This window comes from Apiospora marii, assembly GCF_038362585.1.
Source record: "Apiospora marii strain CBS 49790 chromosome Unknown utg000001l_segment0_segment0, whole genome shotgun sequence".
Taxonomy (NCBI): Eukaryota; Fungi; Ascomycota; class Sordariomycetes; order Amphisphaeriales; family Apiosporaceae; genus Apiospora; species Apiospora marii.
Genome location: NW_027117372.1, coordinates 3,465,940 through 3,479,365, shown reverse-complemented (window position 1 = coordinate 3,479,365; position 13,426 = coordinate 3,465,940). Strand labels below are relative to the sequence as shown.

General features: G+C 53.9%; 5 protein-coding genes across 5 annotated transcripts; 2 read left to right on the top strand and 3 right to left on the bottom strand.

Annotated features, from left to right (window-relative positions):
• Nucleotides 1-319: 319 nt before the first annotated feature.
• Nucleotides 320-1,485, bottom strand: PG985_001132 (uncharacterized protein; the record flags this gene model as incomplete). The annotated part of the gene is made up of 3 exons (XM_066820901.1): nucleotides 320-528; nucleotides 593-1,069; nucleotides 1,245-1,485. 3 exons carry the CDS (start codon nucleotides 1,483-1,485, stop codon nucleotides 320-322), a joined length of 927 nt encoding a protein of 308 aa, XP_066691780.1.
• A 603-nt stretch (nucleotides 1,486-2,088) lies between these two features.
• PG985_001131 (Nucleoporin) lies at nucleotides 2,089-5,969 on the bottom strand (the record flags this gene model as incomplete). Its single annotated transcript, XM_066820900.1, has 2 exons — nucleotides 2,089-3,203; nucleotides 3,260-5,969. 2 exons carry the CDS (start codon nucleotides 5,967-5,969, stop codon nucleotides 2,089-2,091), a joined length of 3,825 nt encoding a protein of 1,274 aa, XP_066691779.1.
• Nucleotides 5,970-6,877: 908 nt separating this feature from the next.
• Nucleotides 6,878-8,647, top strand: PG985_001130 (Ubiquitin carboxyl-terminal hydrolase 2; the record flags this gene model as incomplete). Its single annotated transcript, XM_066820899.1, has 1 exon — nucleotides 6,878-8,647. The coding sequence occupies one exon, from the start codon at nucleotides 6,878-6,880 to the stop codon at nucleotides 8,645-8,647; it is 1,770 nt and encodes a 589-aa protein (XP_066691778.1).
• A 934-nt stretch (nucleotides 8,648-9,581) lies between these two features.
• PG985_001129 (uncharacterized protein) lies at nucleotides 9,582-10,980 on the bottom strand (the record flags this gene model as incomplete). The annotated part of the gene is made up of 3 exons (XM_066820898.1): nucleotides 9,582-10,668; nucleotides 10,725-10,899; nucleotides 10,962-10,980. 3 exons carry the CDS (start codon nucleotides 10,978-10,980, stop codon nucleotides 9,582-9,584), a joined length of 1,281 nt encoding a protein of 426 aa, XP_066691777.1.
• Nucleotides 10,981-11,686: 706 nt separating this feature from the next.
• PG985_001128 (uncharacterized protein) lies at nucleotides 11,687-13,149 on the top strand (the record flags this gene model as incomplete). The annotated part of the gene is made up of 3 exons (XM_066820897.1): nucleotides 11,687-12,438; nucleotides 12,501-12,714; nucleotides 12,769-13,149. Coding segments are annotated over 3 exons (1,347 nt in total), but the record flags the coding sequence as incomplete, so codon positions are not given.
• Between the last annotated feature and the right edge of the window lie 277 nt (nucleotides 13,150-13,426).

The window sequence follows — 13,426 nt, the reverse complement described above, 5'->3', positions numbered from 1 at the left end:
CGGGCGTAAGCTCCTGGGGTCGATCTTACAGTTTGATGATGGTTCAACAAAAGTTTGGTATAGTAACTCTTTGTAGGTAGTAAATAGAATCAAGTGTCATCATAACACAACCGGTATCCGTATGCGTTGAATCATTGGCCTTGTTTACATATTCACTGGACGGGCATCACACCGTGCCCTAGACGCTGAGCCCGGTGACAACTATCCAATTGTAATATATGCTGTAGCTTCCCGAGATATATTATAAAATATGTGTATCCCGTCCAAATGCTTCTAACATTGGAACCGCCCAGATGGGATTTCCTGTCACTACTAGTACCTAACTCTGGGACTCGCCCTGTGGGATACGCATCCCGTGCGCACCCCTGTAGTTCGCAACCGCAGGCGGTTTCCACCCGCTCTGCGCCAAGAGGGACTCGTCCTCGAGCCGGAAGACTTCGACCTTGAGCGGGCGACAGCACTTGATCATCTCCTTCTCGCTATCGGCGCCGAAGCCCCACAAGGAGAGGTCTCCGCCGGGGCAGGTACCTGTGGCAATCTCATTGTCAGTTGGACGAGAATGGGAAAAGGGGGGCTCAGAGGCAGCACGTACTCAACGCCATCAAAAGGTCCTGCTCCGCGAAAAACTCGATACTGTCCACCTTGTCCGCGGGGCAGGGGTTCATGAAGTAGCGGCCCTGCTCGTCGAGGCCCGTGACCTGAAAGATGTTGATGACGTCGTGGACGTCGCTCTCGCGCAGGCCGAACTCCATGACGGCCCGGGTCAGATTGGAGTGGCAGTGATAGTCGTAGCCGCCGTTTCCGTCACCGCCATCGGAGCCAGAACCGGACAGAACGGCGTTGATGTAGGGGTCGCAGCGCGTCCCCAGCAGGTCGTGGACCCGCCCGCCGTGCTCGTCGACGCCGTACCACGCCAGCGAGTCGTGGATGATGGTGGCCAGCGGCCGCATGTAGGGCAGGCAGGACCATAGCCGGTCGTGGGTGCTCACGTGCGAGGCGTGGAGCTGCCGCGTGCGCGAGGCCCAGAAGCGCTCGCGCGGGTTGTGGGCGTTCCAGATGTTCAGGTCGCCTGGGTTCGGGTATCGTATTAGTCTTGTGGATTTGCAACCGAGTGGAGATCCACGCGAGTCCAAATATCTGGGGTCCCCGCAGAGAAACGGACAAGCCATTTGCGCCGCCATCCGAACGAACTCATCACTAATCCAATATCTGCTCATACTGAACTGAGAGAAGACGTCACTCACCGACTTGTGCCCCCTCGGGGGTACTGATGCGCACCACGTTCCCCGCACCCACTTTCCAAGCCCGCCCCGATCGAATAGGCAAGACGAACTCCTGGTCCAGGACACGCGGTGCCTGCTGGAGTTTCCGGTAGAGCTCCTGGTCCACGGCCAGCGGACTGCCCGACGACGTGGGAAGGTACGCAGGGGGCATCTTGGGCACCGGCTTCCGGGCATCAAGCCGGGCCTGGTCGGCTGGGGACATGGTTGACGTCTGCTCGTCTGCCATTTTTACTCTTGTGTCTCTCAGGAGTAGCTCGCTGCGGGCAATATGCTGATAATTATATACGATATTCTTATGATACCAAAACGAATGTGATAAAGAAACCCGAATTCAAGAGTAAGAGTCGCAGCTGGGCTTGAGAGGTACATAGGTATGTAGATATATGTGTCAATGTTGGGACGAGACGACTCTAGTGTGATGACCCACCCCGAAGTTCGGAACCAGCATGGAGAAAGCGGAAGTATATACCCTACCTCCCTCCTTGGCATAGGATGGCTGACCAAGACGAGAAGAAGAATAAGAAGACCAAGATGAAGATGAAAACGAAAGGTTTATTGGATGCGAATTACCCGCCTGTTCATATCGCTTGTCTGTGTATGTGTTATTCTCCACAGCCAAGCCAGTCAAGATTGCCATACCAGAACGCCATTGCTCATGCACGCATTCTAGATGCTTTTCCACTCCCAAGCTCCCGAACCAACCCCCCTATCTCGACAACACTCGTTACTACTACTATCTCGTTACAACATCGCCTATTATTGACATGTCCAAAAGCAGGTCTTGCCTAAACTATAAACACCTAGTCTAGTATTGAAGCCTCTTCTGTCCCTTAGCCCCCTTCTTCTCCGTGTTCAACGTACTGAAGGCGCAGTACTTGTCCTTGATCGCCACCACCTCGTACGTACCCTCGAGGTTGGCCATGATCGACTTGCTGTGGTCGTAGCTGATGTCATGGCGCGTCTCCAGGATCTGGCTGGCCTGGCCCCGGCGCGCGTTGGTGCTGCGCGTGTACGTGTACTCGAACGGCGGCGTGCCCCAGAACTCGAACAGAATCTCCACCTGTCCACCCTCGTGTATGTCGACCTTGTTGGTCTTACCACGCGAGATCTTGACCGAGGGCATGGGGTGGATGTTCTTGGCCAAATGCACGGCGGCCCGGCACTCAGACGCCTTGTCACTAATAGACGTAATCGTGAACTCGCCGGCCGATTCGGCAATACGGCGGAAGTTGGTCGTTTGGGACTTGGCCTTGCGCTCTTTGCCGTCAAACGAGTAGAGAACCTCGAAGGGTGGTGTTCCGGACAGCGTGTACGCGATACGCTCGCCCACACAGTAGTCGGTTCGCGTCTCCAAAGGATAGATGGCCGGCGCGTCAAACACATGCACCTGCACTGACGGTCCTCCCACCTCCGTCTTTTGCTGGCAGCCCCGAGCGTCTCGAATCTTGCGGATACGGATCCACTGGGTTCCCAGCTTAAGGTATTGCCGGGGGATTTGGATGCCGTAGTTGTTGGTAGGGATGTTGGGGATGCGGTGCGTCTCCGCCATGCTGCCAGACTGATGACGAATCTCGATCTCGAGGTAGAAAGGAGCCACACCCTCGAGCCGGACCGGGATCTTTTCCTCATAATCTTGCTCCGACATGCAAAGCTTGAAGGTTTGCCCGGGCTTGGCGAATGTTGCTGAGGGTTTGGCGTTGACATTTTGCTCTAGCACCAAGGGATGGAACTTCCTCTTGTCGTTGTTGTACAGGTTGTCAGCAAGTGCGGAGAACTTGTACGTATACAAGCCAGGTTTGATGGTATCCAGTGGGATCGAGGCCTTACCCAGGGCAGCATCGAACTGCTTCTGGGCAACTGCTCCTGACCCGGTCCTCGGCTTATGCTTGACCTCGTACGAAACGTGGTATGGGGGAGAGCCTGCGAAACTTGGTTAGCCACAATCATCAGCTTTGTCATGATGCTTCTCAACGTACCTTTCAGCATGACCTCAAACCCGTCAATATCCCCTTCGCACACATCTTGCTTGATAAATACGTCGTTCTTCTCTGCAATGGTTTCGTCGGGAACCAGGCTCAACTCTGGTCGAGGGAACCAGTTCACTTCAAAGCGTGATGCCTTGGGGTCGATCTGGCCACGGCACTGGCTATCTGTGACGCCAACGAGTTCAAACTTGCCGCGCTCGGTAATCTCAAGATAGTCGTTGCTGGAGCTGGCCACTCGGATTTGGTCACCCTTGGCACCGTCAACATTGCGGTATGTGACCCTCCAAGGCCCATCGCCAGATAAGCGCAGGGGAAGATGGACATTGGCCTCCTCGACAACCGTCGTAATCCTCTTGCTCTCGAGCAGGCCGAACCCAACACGCGGGCGCTGTCGCCGCACGGAAATCTTGGTCTCTTCTTTCAAGAAGATACGGCAACCCGTCCGATCTTGAATACTGGTCAGCGACAGAGTGTACTCGCCTCCTTGGGAGAAGGGAGCTGTCTCAATGGTGTATGTATCGCTGGTAATCTGGGTGGCCTTCTCCGATTTCTTCCTGCCGTCATGAACCAATTCCCATTCAAGGGTGAAGGGTCCGTCACCAAGCAGTTTAACCTCCAACTTGACGGGCTCGTCGAGGCAGGCTGTAATGACATCCGAAGGATTTTGGATGAAGGCGGTTGCTGGCGGCTTGACATATTGCTCAAGCGTGTATTCATCGGCCAATGGCAGGGGAACCGAGTAGATGGCGTCGTCCAGTTTCCTGAACTTGTACTGATATCTGCCGGCGCTTCTTGGTAGGAGTTCGATTTGTTGTCGCAGACCCTTGACCTCGACTCTTTCCCTTCTGGTCCGTTCCGTGTCGCTGATAACATCGTATTGGATGTTGAACGGAGGGGTACCGACAAGATCCAAGTTCACCCTTAGGCCGATGGAGTTGCCAGCGCACTTGTCTGGGATTTCTTCCGCCTGGATCGACAGCTTAGGCTCCAGGGGGTTGAGCAGTAGACAAGAAGATGGCTCGTCAATTTCTCCTTCGCAGGACTCGCAAGTGACTGACTTGAGCGTGTATAGGCCAGGGGCAGAAATGGTGGGTTGGTCGTAAGCACCCTTGGCAGTGAACGATCCAGTTTCGACGGCATCCCCGTGGTCACCACTCTTTGTAAGCTTGTCCACGGGCGAAAACAGCCAGTTGACTGTATAGGTGGCGCTCTGTGCCTCGGGGCTAGCGATATCGAACTTGACCGGGAGCTTCTTGTCTTTGCCCTTGGCAACCTTGAGAGGGTTACGTAGATCACATCCGACCAGTGTCGCACGAGGCCGTTCCCTGACACCAAAGTTCTGGTACAGATGCTTCGGCTTGGGCTTGAAGTCGGCCTCGTTCTCAGGTGCGACATACTTGACAACGTTCTGGAAAACGTCGTGCACCTCATCGATCGAATACTGCCACTCTCCAGCCTGGTTCATGGATTCATTGAGCGCCACTGTGACTGTCTGTGCTCTAGCCCAGGTGAAGTCCTCTTCTCCTGGGTGGATCATGCTAGTAAGCTTGCCGGCACCCACTAACGGAGACGAATAACCGTCGGGCTGGAGGCTCTGGAAGTGGAAGCTATGATCCTGCCCGTTAATAACGCGGCTGTATACAATCTTCAAAGGCGGCGTGCCATAAACCTCTAGGGACAGGTCCGACAGATCGTTAATGCATCGGGTGGATGAATCCGCAGGTCGCACACGTGCCCTGGGACAAGGAACCACATATGTTGGCTCACCAGCCCTCTGCACATCCAGCTTGTATTCGTCCAAGACCTTGTTCAAGCGATAGGCGCCGGGCTTCTTGACGGGGAAGTCGTATACGTAAGAGGTGACGGACCCGTCCTCGGTGATTTTTCTTGCCTGCTTTTCGATTTCGCGGATTTGAGAGCGGCTCAGCTTCACAACCTCCTCGTTGTTTGTCTCGAAATCGATGCGCATAATCTCCACCTCGACGGGGATCGTTGCGTTGAAGTATAACGGCACCGCCACTGTGTTACGGCCAGGGCCAATGCAGTACGGGGTCTTTGTAGGATTGAGCATAGCAGAGCCTTCGGGCAAGATGTTGATGATCTGCTTGCCCATGATCAGGGATTGGTTGTGCAAGATGTTGTTGACCTTGACATCGCTGCCGGAAAGAGATATCTCGCTCTCCGAGAACATGAGATTAACAATGCTCAGCAACCAGGTCGTCAGGATGAATTGGATGTTGAACATCAACAGCCAGTTTAGGATGAACTGCACAACAAACATGGTGATGACCACCGGCTGCGACAGGTCTAGCCATGGTATCCTAAGGGTTGGCAAGGCGACAAACAGATAGACGAAATCTATCCCAACCCATTTTGTGAAGGATGTGAAAGAGCCAGTGCCGGTCGTGACGACTTGCAGCCAGTCGTATAGCCTCCATGCGAACAGTGCAGCGTATATGGCAAAGGCGTAGAATCTTTGACTTGGTCCGTCCACGATGTTCAAAGGTATCAAGGGCTCTCGTTCGGGCACCGGGGCGGCCGTGTTTTCGGGGGCGACAGGCAGACTGGGCTTGGCCGGCCTCTGTTGCTTAGGAGGGTCTCTTGGGGTCGAGTTGAAGGCATCCCCGCTTCTTGCTCTGGGAGCAGCTGTTCCTGGGGTGGCTGGAAAGCCACCCGCCCGCATGCGCGGCGTCGCATTCATGGCATTCCGTGACGATGGTAACCGGTCATGAGAGGAAGCAATGGCTGTCGGAGGGTGGGAGGAGGAAGACGGGATGGGTCGCCGGCCGGCTGCGTGGGATGAAAAATGGCGGTCAACCGTGTCTTTGTTACCCACGATCAGGCAGAAATCGTCGGGATCCAGAATATTTTGTTGTTGGAGCAATCAATGAATCCCCAGAAGCTCCAAAGGCTCAGTTGGATAGTAAACACACACTAAGGCCGGACCCATGTTCTTGAAATCTTTCCGCACCAGTCACGCCCAAAAAAGACTGGGCATGCCAAACGGGCGCGTCACTCAATCGCTGAAAGCTGCATCCACTTATGCATCATTGTGCGCTATCCTACGCCTGCATAAACTGTACAAACGCCCAATAGCGGCTAGCAGCTCCCCCAGGCCCAAGTCGATAGACCCACTAGAGCTCAGCTTTAGCTATCAGCAGCTAACCTACTGCTACTGCTATTGCTACAGTTCCGGCCTACCAACGGCCCTCACACCATTGATTGATTGATTCAAGAAATCCCCAAGCAAGTGAACGACAGAACAAAGGCAACACTTTGTAGTTAATAAAACCTCATATGCGGCAATCATCACTCATACATGAATGAGAGAAACTCGTCTTCTTGTTCAGATTGTACTTTTCTTTAAAAAAAAATATTCCGCTCAATTTCTCCGCTGGACCGCTGTGGTGGTTGGCCAGTTGCCGGTTTGTACTTCAATGCTGCAGCCTCTTACAGACTCTGCCTGGAGCTTCCGGGGCGCATTCGACTATTTGAACGACCAGTCTTGGCCTCAGCCAGGTGCCTCTGGCCAAGTCGTCTACCTACCCTTTTCGTCTTGCCACGACCAGTTTCCTTCTTTCACGGCTTATGAAAGATATTGCGGCAATAATGGATGAAGGTGCAGATCCGGCCAACCGTACCAAGGCGGATGAGGTGATGGACATCGAGTCTGGGAGCCCCAACCAAATGTCAGACCCAGGCCAAGTAAGAAAAGACAACACGCCGGAGCTTGGATCGCAAAGTAAAGCCAAAGATGCCATGCAGGAAACACAACCAGAGCCAACCGCAACGCAGCAAGAGACGAGCTCAGATACCAAGATGGAGGACGGGCAGCATGACATTGTTGATGATGTCACGTTATCAGAAACTGTCCCGCCCGCGACTGATGACAGAAAGGAGCAGGATGATCTAGGAGTAGGCATTGAAGCTGTGGCAGAGAATGGGGAGACGACCACAATCAACCCCACCGAGAGCACCCAGTCGGATTCTCCGTCATCCTCAATGCCGAAAGACGACAATGCATGCCCGGAACCTGATCTCATCACGGATATTGGTGACGACGAGCCTATCAAACCCATTCGTCGTTCTGCGCGTGCGAGAAAGGCTGTGAACCGCTACGAGGACGGGGAATTCCAACCTCCTTCCTCAGCTGTTAGCGGCACTAGGAAGATCTCGATATCAACCAGACCCAAGCGCAAGGCTGCGGAAATGGCATCCAAGAAGATGGAACCAGAGACGCTGAAGGCCAGTCTCGCACAACTGGAACACGCCCTATCTGCCATGCAACCAGGCGAGCGTAGAGAGTTCGCAGGCTGGGTGGAGATCGAGTCCGAACCAGCTTTCTTCAACGCCATGCTGCAGTCCTTCGGCGCGCCAAGCTTCCAGATTCGCGAGCTCTGGGGCTTGGACCCGGAAGCTCTGGCATACTTGCCGCGGCCCGTACACGGACTCATCTTTCTATACCAGTATAATGAAGATGACGAGGACGAAGACATAGCCGAAAAGCGCGAGGAATGCCCGGATGGGCTCTGGTTTGGCAACCAGACCACCACAAATGCCTGCGCTACTGTCGCTATTATGAATATCCTGATGAACGCGGCCGATCCCGGTTTCGGTCCAGAACTAACCGAGTTCAAAGCTGCAACTGCGAACTTGCCACCTCCTCACCGAGGCCACATGCTCGACACCAACGACTTCATCCGCGGGATACACAACAGTGCTGCGCGGCGCATTGACCTACTCTCTGAAGACTTGTTGCTGGATAACAAGTTCGAGGAGTGGGAGAAAGAGCAGAACAGGAAGGCTCTAAGCGCCACCAAGAAGAAATCAGCAAGTCGCAAGACTTCGGGCAACGGGAACAAGAAGAAGCCCCCTCGAAAAAAGAAGAGAGACCTTGATATAGCGAACCACTACATCGCCTACGTTCCCATGGGCGGGCGTGTCTGGGAACTCGACGGTCTCGAAGCTAAACCGCTATGCCATGGCACCTACTCCAATCCCGAGTCTGCAGAGGGCGGAAGTGAAGACAACGAGCTGATGCAGCCGTGGTTGCATATTGCCTTGTCGGCGATCGCTGCGCGTATGGAGGCCAGTGCCGACGCTCAGCTGAATTTCAACCTGCTGGCTGTGTGCAATGCGCCTCTGGTCTCCGACCCCGACGACAAGGGCGGACACGCGGGGGACAATGGCGTTGCGTCCGGAGCGGAGGAGAATGGAGAGAAGCGGAACCCAACCCCCGAGGAGCAGGATATTATCGACATTCGACAGGAGGCGATGACCAAGATGGAGAGCCGGCGACTAGACTACACGCCGGCGATCCACGCGTTCGTCGTCAAACTCGCTGAGATGGGATTACTACGGGACGCACTGAAGGATTGAGACATGTGTAGTGCTTTCTACAATTAACACGACCAACCCAAGTGTATTGCTTAATATGGAGAGCGAAGGCGTTTCGGGGCTGCACTTAGACTGCAACACCAAGAGGGAAGGAAAAAGCAACTATGCGTCAGGCTTAGTGCTTCATGTTTTCCCATTACCTTATGAGCTACGAGTGTAATACTCTTTTTATTCGCTTAATATTACGACCCTCGGTTACTTATTACTCGGTGTCTAGATTACTCTGGTCGCAGTCACCTGATATGTCGCAGTTCTACGATAACCGCCACATTGATCGAAGTCACGGGAATTGTATGCCACTAGAGGTATCATACAATACAAGCTTAATGGCTTCGAGTAACGATCATGTTTGAGATTTCGTAGAAAACTTGGTTGCTTGTCGACCGAAGGTGCCTGCTCCCTCCCTTCTGAATCAGTGACTGTACGCCTTGAAACCTTACCATGCCGCGTCGAAACGATTCAAGCCTTCAAGAAATCGCAGATATGAAGGAGTAAATGGTAAAAAGAGTAAACACATACAACACCAGGGATTCCCAGATCGTCACCGACTCTAGTACTAATCTGGCTGTTCACAGCTTATCAAGGGGAGAGCGGACGGGATCCCGAGTTGTCTGCGACATATGGTCGTATGTGAAAGGGTTGTGGCTTGTCGAAGCTTATGGAGTTGCAGTTCTTGATCCGTCTGAAGAGGCATCTTTGTCTCAAAGTTACGTGGACTAGTGCAGTAGAGGGACAGGGGGAAAACACCAACAGCAAATATGTATTGCCAGGCTTATCTAACCACATCCACATCCAGGAGCCAATCGAGCAGTTCTACATCCAAATTATATCATACATAAACGTCGTGGGACGGCCGCCAATATACACGCCGCCAATACGGTGCTACTGTCACACTCAGGCAGACTCAAGGTCCGTATCAAGCGTCCTTTCCTCTAAGTCGCCCTGACCTTCTGCGTCCCAAATCCGGTGCAGGACTCGCTGGTTTGGCTTCCGGCTTGCCCTTCTTTGTTTTGGCGGCATTGCCGCTCACGGGCTCTGCGTCCGTAGTCGCGCCCTTTCGAGGTTTCTTTGCGATCTTCTTGACCGGCGTCACCTTCTCGGGGGCTGCTTCCTCGTCCCCTTCTTCTTCTTTCACGGCCTTGCGCTTCGCCGACCTCGCCGACCTTGGCGCTGGCTGCTGTTCCTCCTCCTCCTCCTTGATATTCTTTGCCTTGCCACCCTTTTTGGGCGCTTTCTCCTCAAAGTACTTACTCTCCTCGCCGTTCTCCAGAGCCTCACGCTCCTCCTTTGTAATCGACACAGTGGCATTGCCCGTCTTCTTCTGTACACTAGGCACAACGCAGCTGGTTCGTCCACCAACGGTGATGAATACAATCTTCTCGCCAGTCGGCAGAATAGTGGACGCGTCTTTCTTTCCCTTGCCCCAGCGGTGGTTGAACAGCCAGTCGTCTGGGAACTTGTCCGAGTCGCCCAGGTGGCCTACCGCCGTGTCGCACACATACATAATGGACCTGAACAGCTTGGCCATATCCTCGTCGCTGAAGGTATCGGAGTACTGCTCGGGGTGCATCCTGGAGTGATACATGATCTCGTCGCCGACCCAGTTGCCGATGCCGCTAATCATGGCCTGGTCGAGCAAGAGCGCCTTGATGGGCACGTGACGGTTCCGCATCTTCTGCACGAGGTATTCCTCGGTGAAGACATCCTTGTCGACCACGGGGTCGGGGCCGTTCTCCTTGAGGGGTGAGTGCTTCCTTATGTTGTCGCCGGGGCAGTCGACGAGGCGGACGCGCCCGAAGCGCCGGGCGTCCGTGAAGGCCACCTCAACCTTGGGATCGCTGTCGGTCTCGAGCTGGAACTTCCAGAAGCGCGGCGGCCACTCCTCCTTATCGTTCTTCGTCTTCTCGACGTACCGAGTGTATCCCGTCTGTTCTGAGCGGATGTGGAGCCACCCTGTCATGCCGAAATGCATGACGGGATGCGGTGGGCTATCCAAGGTGATCCTAGAAGCGTGTTAGTCTCCGAGCTCGTGATGTACCCTGCAGAGCGCGCGCCGTACCAGAAATATTTGCCTTGGCTGCCGGCGCTTATAACCTTCTTCCCCGTAACGGCTTTCTGAAACTCGGCACCGGTTGTCCCCACTTTGCCAAAGACATTACTGTCGTCCGCAGCTATGACCTTGCTGATCCTCTTGCCGACCAAGTGCTTGCGGAGGAAATGCGTTATACGCGCAACTTTGTCTCACGCGTCAGTATATGGAAGTATGACTGCATAAGGGGTTATCGGACTTTCTTACCCTCGGCGATCTCAGGCATCGTTGATTAGTAGTACGGACACTAAGTAGATTCACTTGATGGCTCCCAACGTTGGATGGGGATGGGCAAATGTCCGTTATCTGTTGTAGACTTGAAGGCGCCTCAGGCACGCGGTTGTTTGCTCGTCAATGGATGATGGCGCCCCTGATGCCTGGTAGCCTCGTTGTCGATCCCGCGCGCCCTTCGTCACATCATCGACTTCGGGTTACCCGTACAGTATGTCGCATACACTGGTCCAATTTAGGCACTGTGCCTCCAGTTGTACATAATCCCTTAGCATCACCTTAGCGCAACGATCAACTCAATCGAAAGGCCCAAGCTCCTCCCTCCTCCCAAACAGTGTCGGGGCGTTAGGTATTGTAACCCAAGGAAGTCGTAGCCAGGTCCCTTGTGACCCCGCGAATTGATTGGGACGTTTTTCTTTATCGCAGCTGCCCCCCATGTTCCCTCAGGCGCTGATAAACTTTTTTGACGCAACCCTGAACTTTGCATGTGGTGCTACTGTGCCGTGCCCCCCGTCATACGATGACTGGATTGCAACTTTTCCCCTTCATCAACAACAGTCTGGGATGAACAACTCTTGTATACAAATACCGTCAGGCCCAATCATTTGACGGAAACCCACCTCGTATCCCCTGAAGCATTACCCACCCATTGCGGCAAGCCACACAGCTTGCAGTTGAGCAGCTGCCAACCGTCCGGATAGAGAGTCAACATGGTTAGGAATATAGTGATTCTGTCGGGCAACTCGCACCCACATATGACCGAGAATGTTTGCAACATGCTTGGCATAGCTCCCGGCGACCGCGTCTTGAGCAAATTCTCGGGCGGCGAGAGTAGATGCGAGATTAAGGATTCTGTCCGAGGCAAAGATGTCTTCATCATCCAGACCGGAGGCGGCGAAGTGAACGACAACCTGATGGAGCTATGTATCAGTGAGTATACATCGTCCTCCCGCTGCCACCGCCCTCAGCCCCTCGCGTCTACCTCCCAGGCTAATGAGCATGCATCGCCAGTGATATCAGCTTGCAAGACCGGCTCCGCCAAACGAGTAACGGCCGTAACTCCACTCTTCCCTTACTCGCGCCAGCCCGACCTAGCCTACCGCAAGCAAGGCGCTCCTCTAAGTAAACCAACGTCCGACAACAAGTACACGTTCGAAAGCGTGCCACCCACTCCGGGTCACGGGGCTGCCCAGAGTGACGCCTTGAGCAATGGGGTCGACTTGAGCAAGGCTCTCAACAAGGTCCGCCTTTCGCATCACGAGCAGAATGGAACCACCGGTCGGAGTCATTCCGGTTCCTTGTCCCAGGCGAACAGTTTTACCACCCACGACTACGACGTTAACGTGGACCCGAAAGCTGTCGAGGCTGTCGAGGCAAAGCCTGGGTATAAACGATGGGTGGCACAGGCCGGCACCCTGATCGCTGACCTGCTGACGTGCGCCGGAGCTGACCAGTATGTATACCAAGCCTACCAACTGGCCATCTCGTTGTGCAGACATGCTAATATCAATGCAGTGTGGTCGCACTTGATTTGCACGATGCCCAGTACCAAGGCTTCTTCGACATACCCATGGACAACCTATACGGCCGCCCGCTATTGAAAAGCTACATTAAGCAGCACATTCCCGACTACAAGGAGGCTGTAATCGTCAGTCCCGATGCAGGAGGTGCGAAACGCGCGACAGCCATTGCCGATTCTCTCGGAATGGACTTCGCTCTCATCCACAAGGTAGGCTGGTGAGGAGTGGTCAGATTTCCAACCGAGTCTAATCCATCTTATTAGGAGAGACGGCCAATCAACATAGCAGACCGCCAGAACGCCTCCATGATGCTTGTAGGATCAGTCCAGAATCGAGTCTGTATTCTCGTCGATGATCTGGCCGATACCGCAAACACGATCACTCGCGCTGCCAAGCTGTTGCATCGCGAAGGCGCGACCGCTATCTATGCCCTCTTGACCCACGGCATATTCAGCGGCGACGCCCTGGCACGCATCAACGCTTCCGCAATTGACAAGATTGTTGTCACCAACTCGGTCCCACAGGAGCAACACAGTGCAATGTGCCCGAAGCTCGAGATTCTGGACATAGCGCCCATATTTGCAGAGGCCATACGAAGAATCCATTACGGCGAGTCGCTGTCTAGGCTATTCCAACATGACTGAGCCATTCATTCTGCTCCACGATGATATGGGTGTCTGGGTGGGAGTGTATTCATGACGCCGGGAACACTCATTCACGTTCCCTGGCTATTTGATGGTATATTTCTCAAGCAGAATATCTCTTACCTTGTGATGCCCTTGCAATGCGATACCCCTTTTGACGAGCTATTACTTAATGAATTCTATACTTGCGTTACGACTGATAAGTGACACGTTTCTTATCTTGAAACAGGCCGAGCCTCCGGTTACCGTCTACATAACGGTACTGGAAAGCACATGG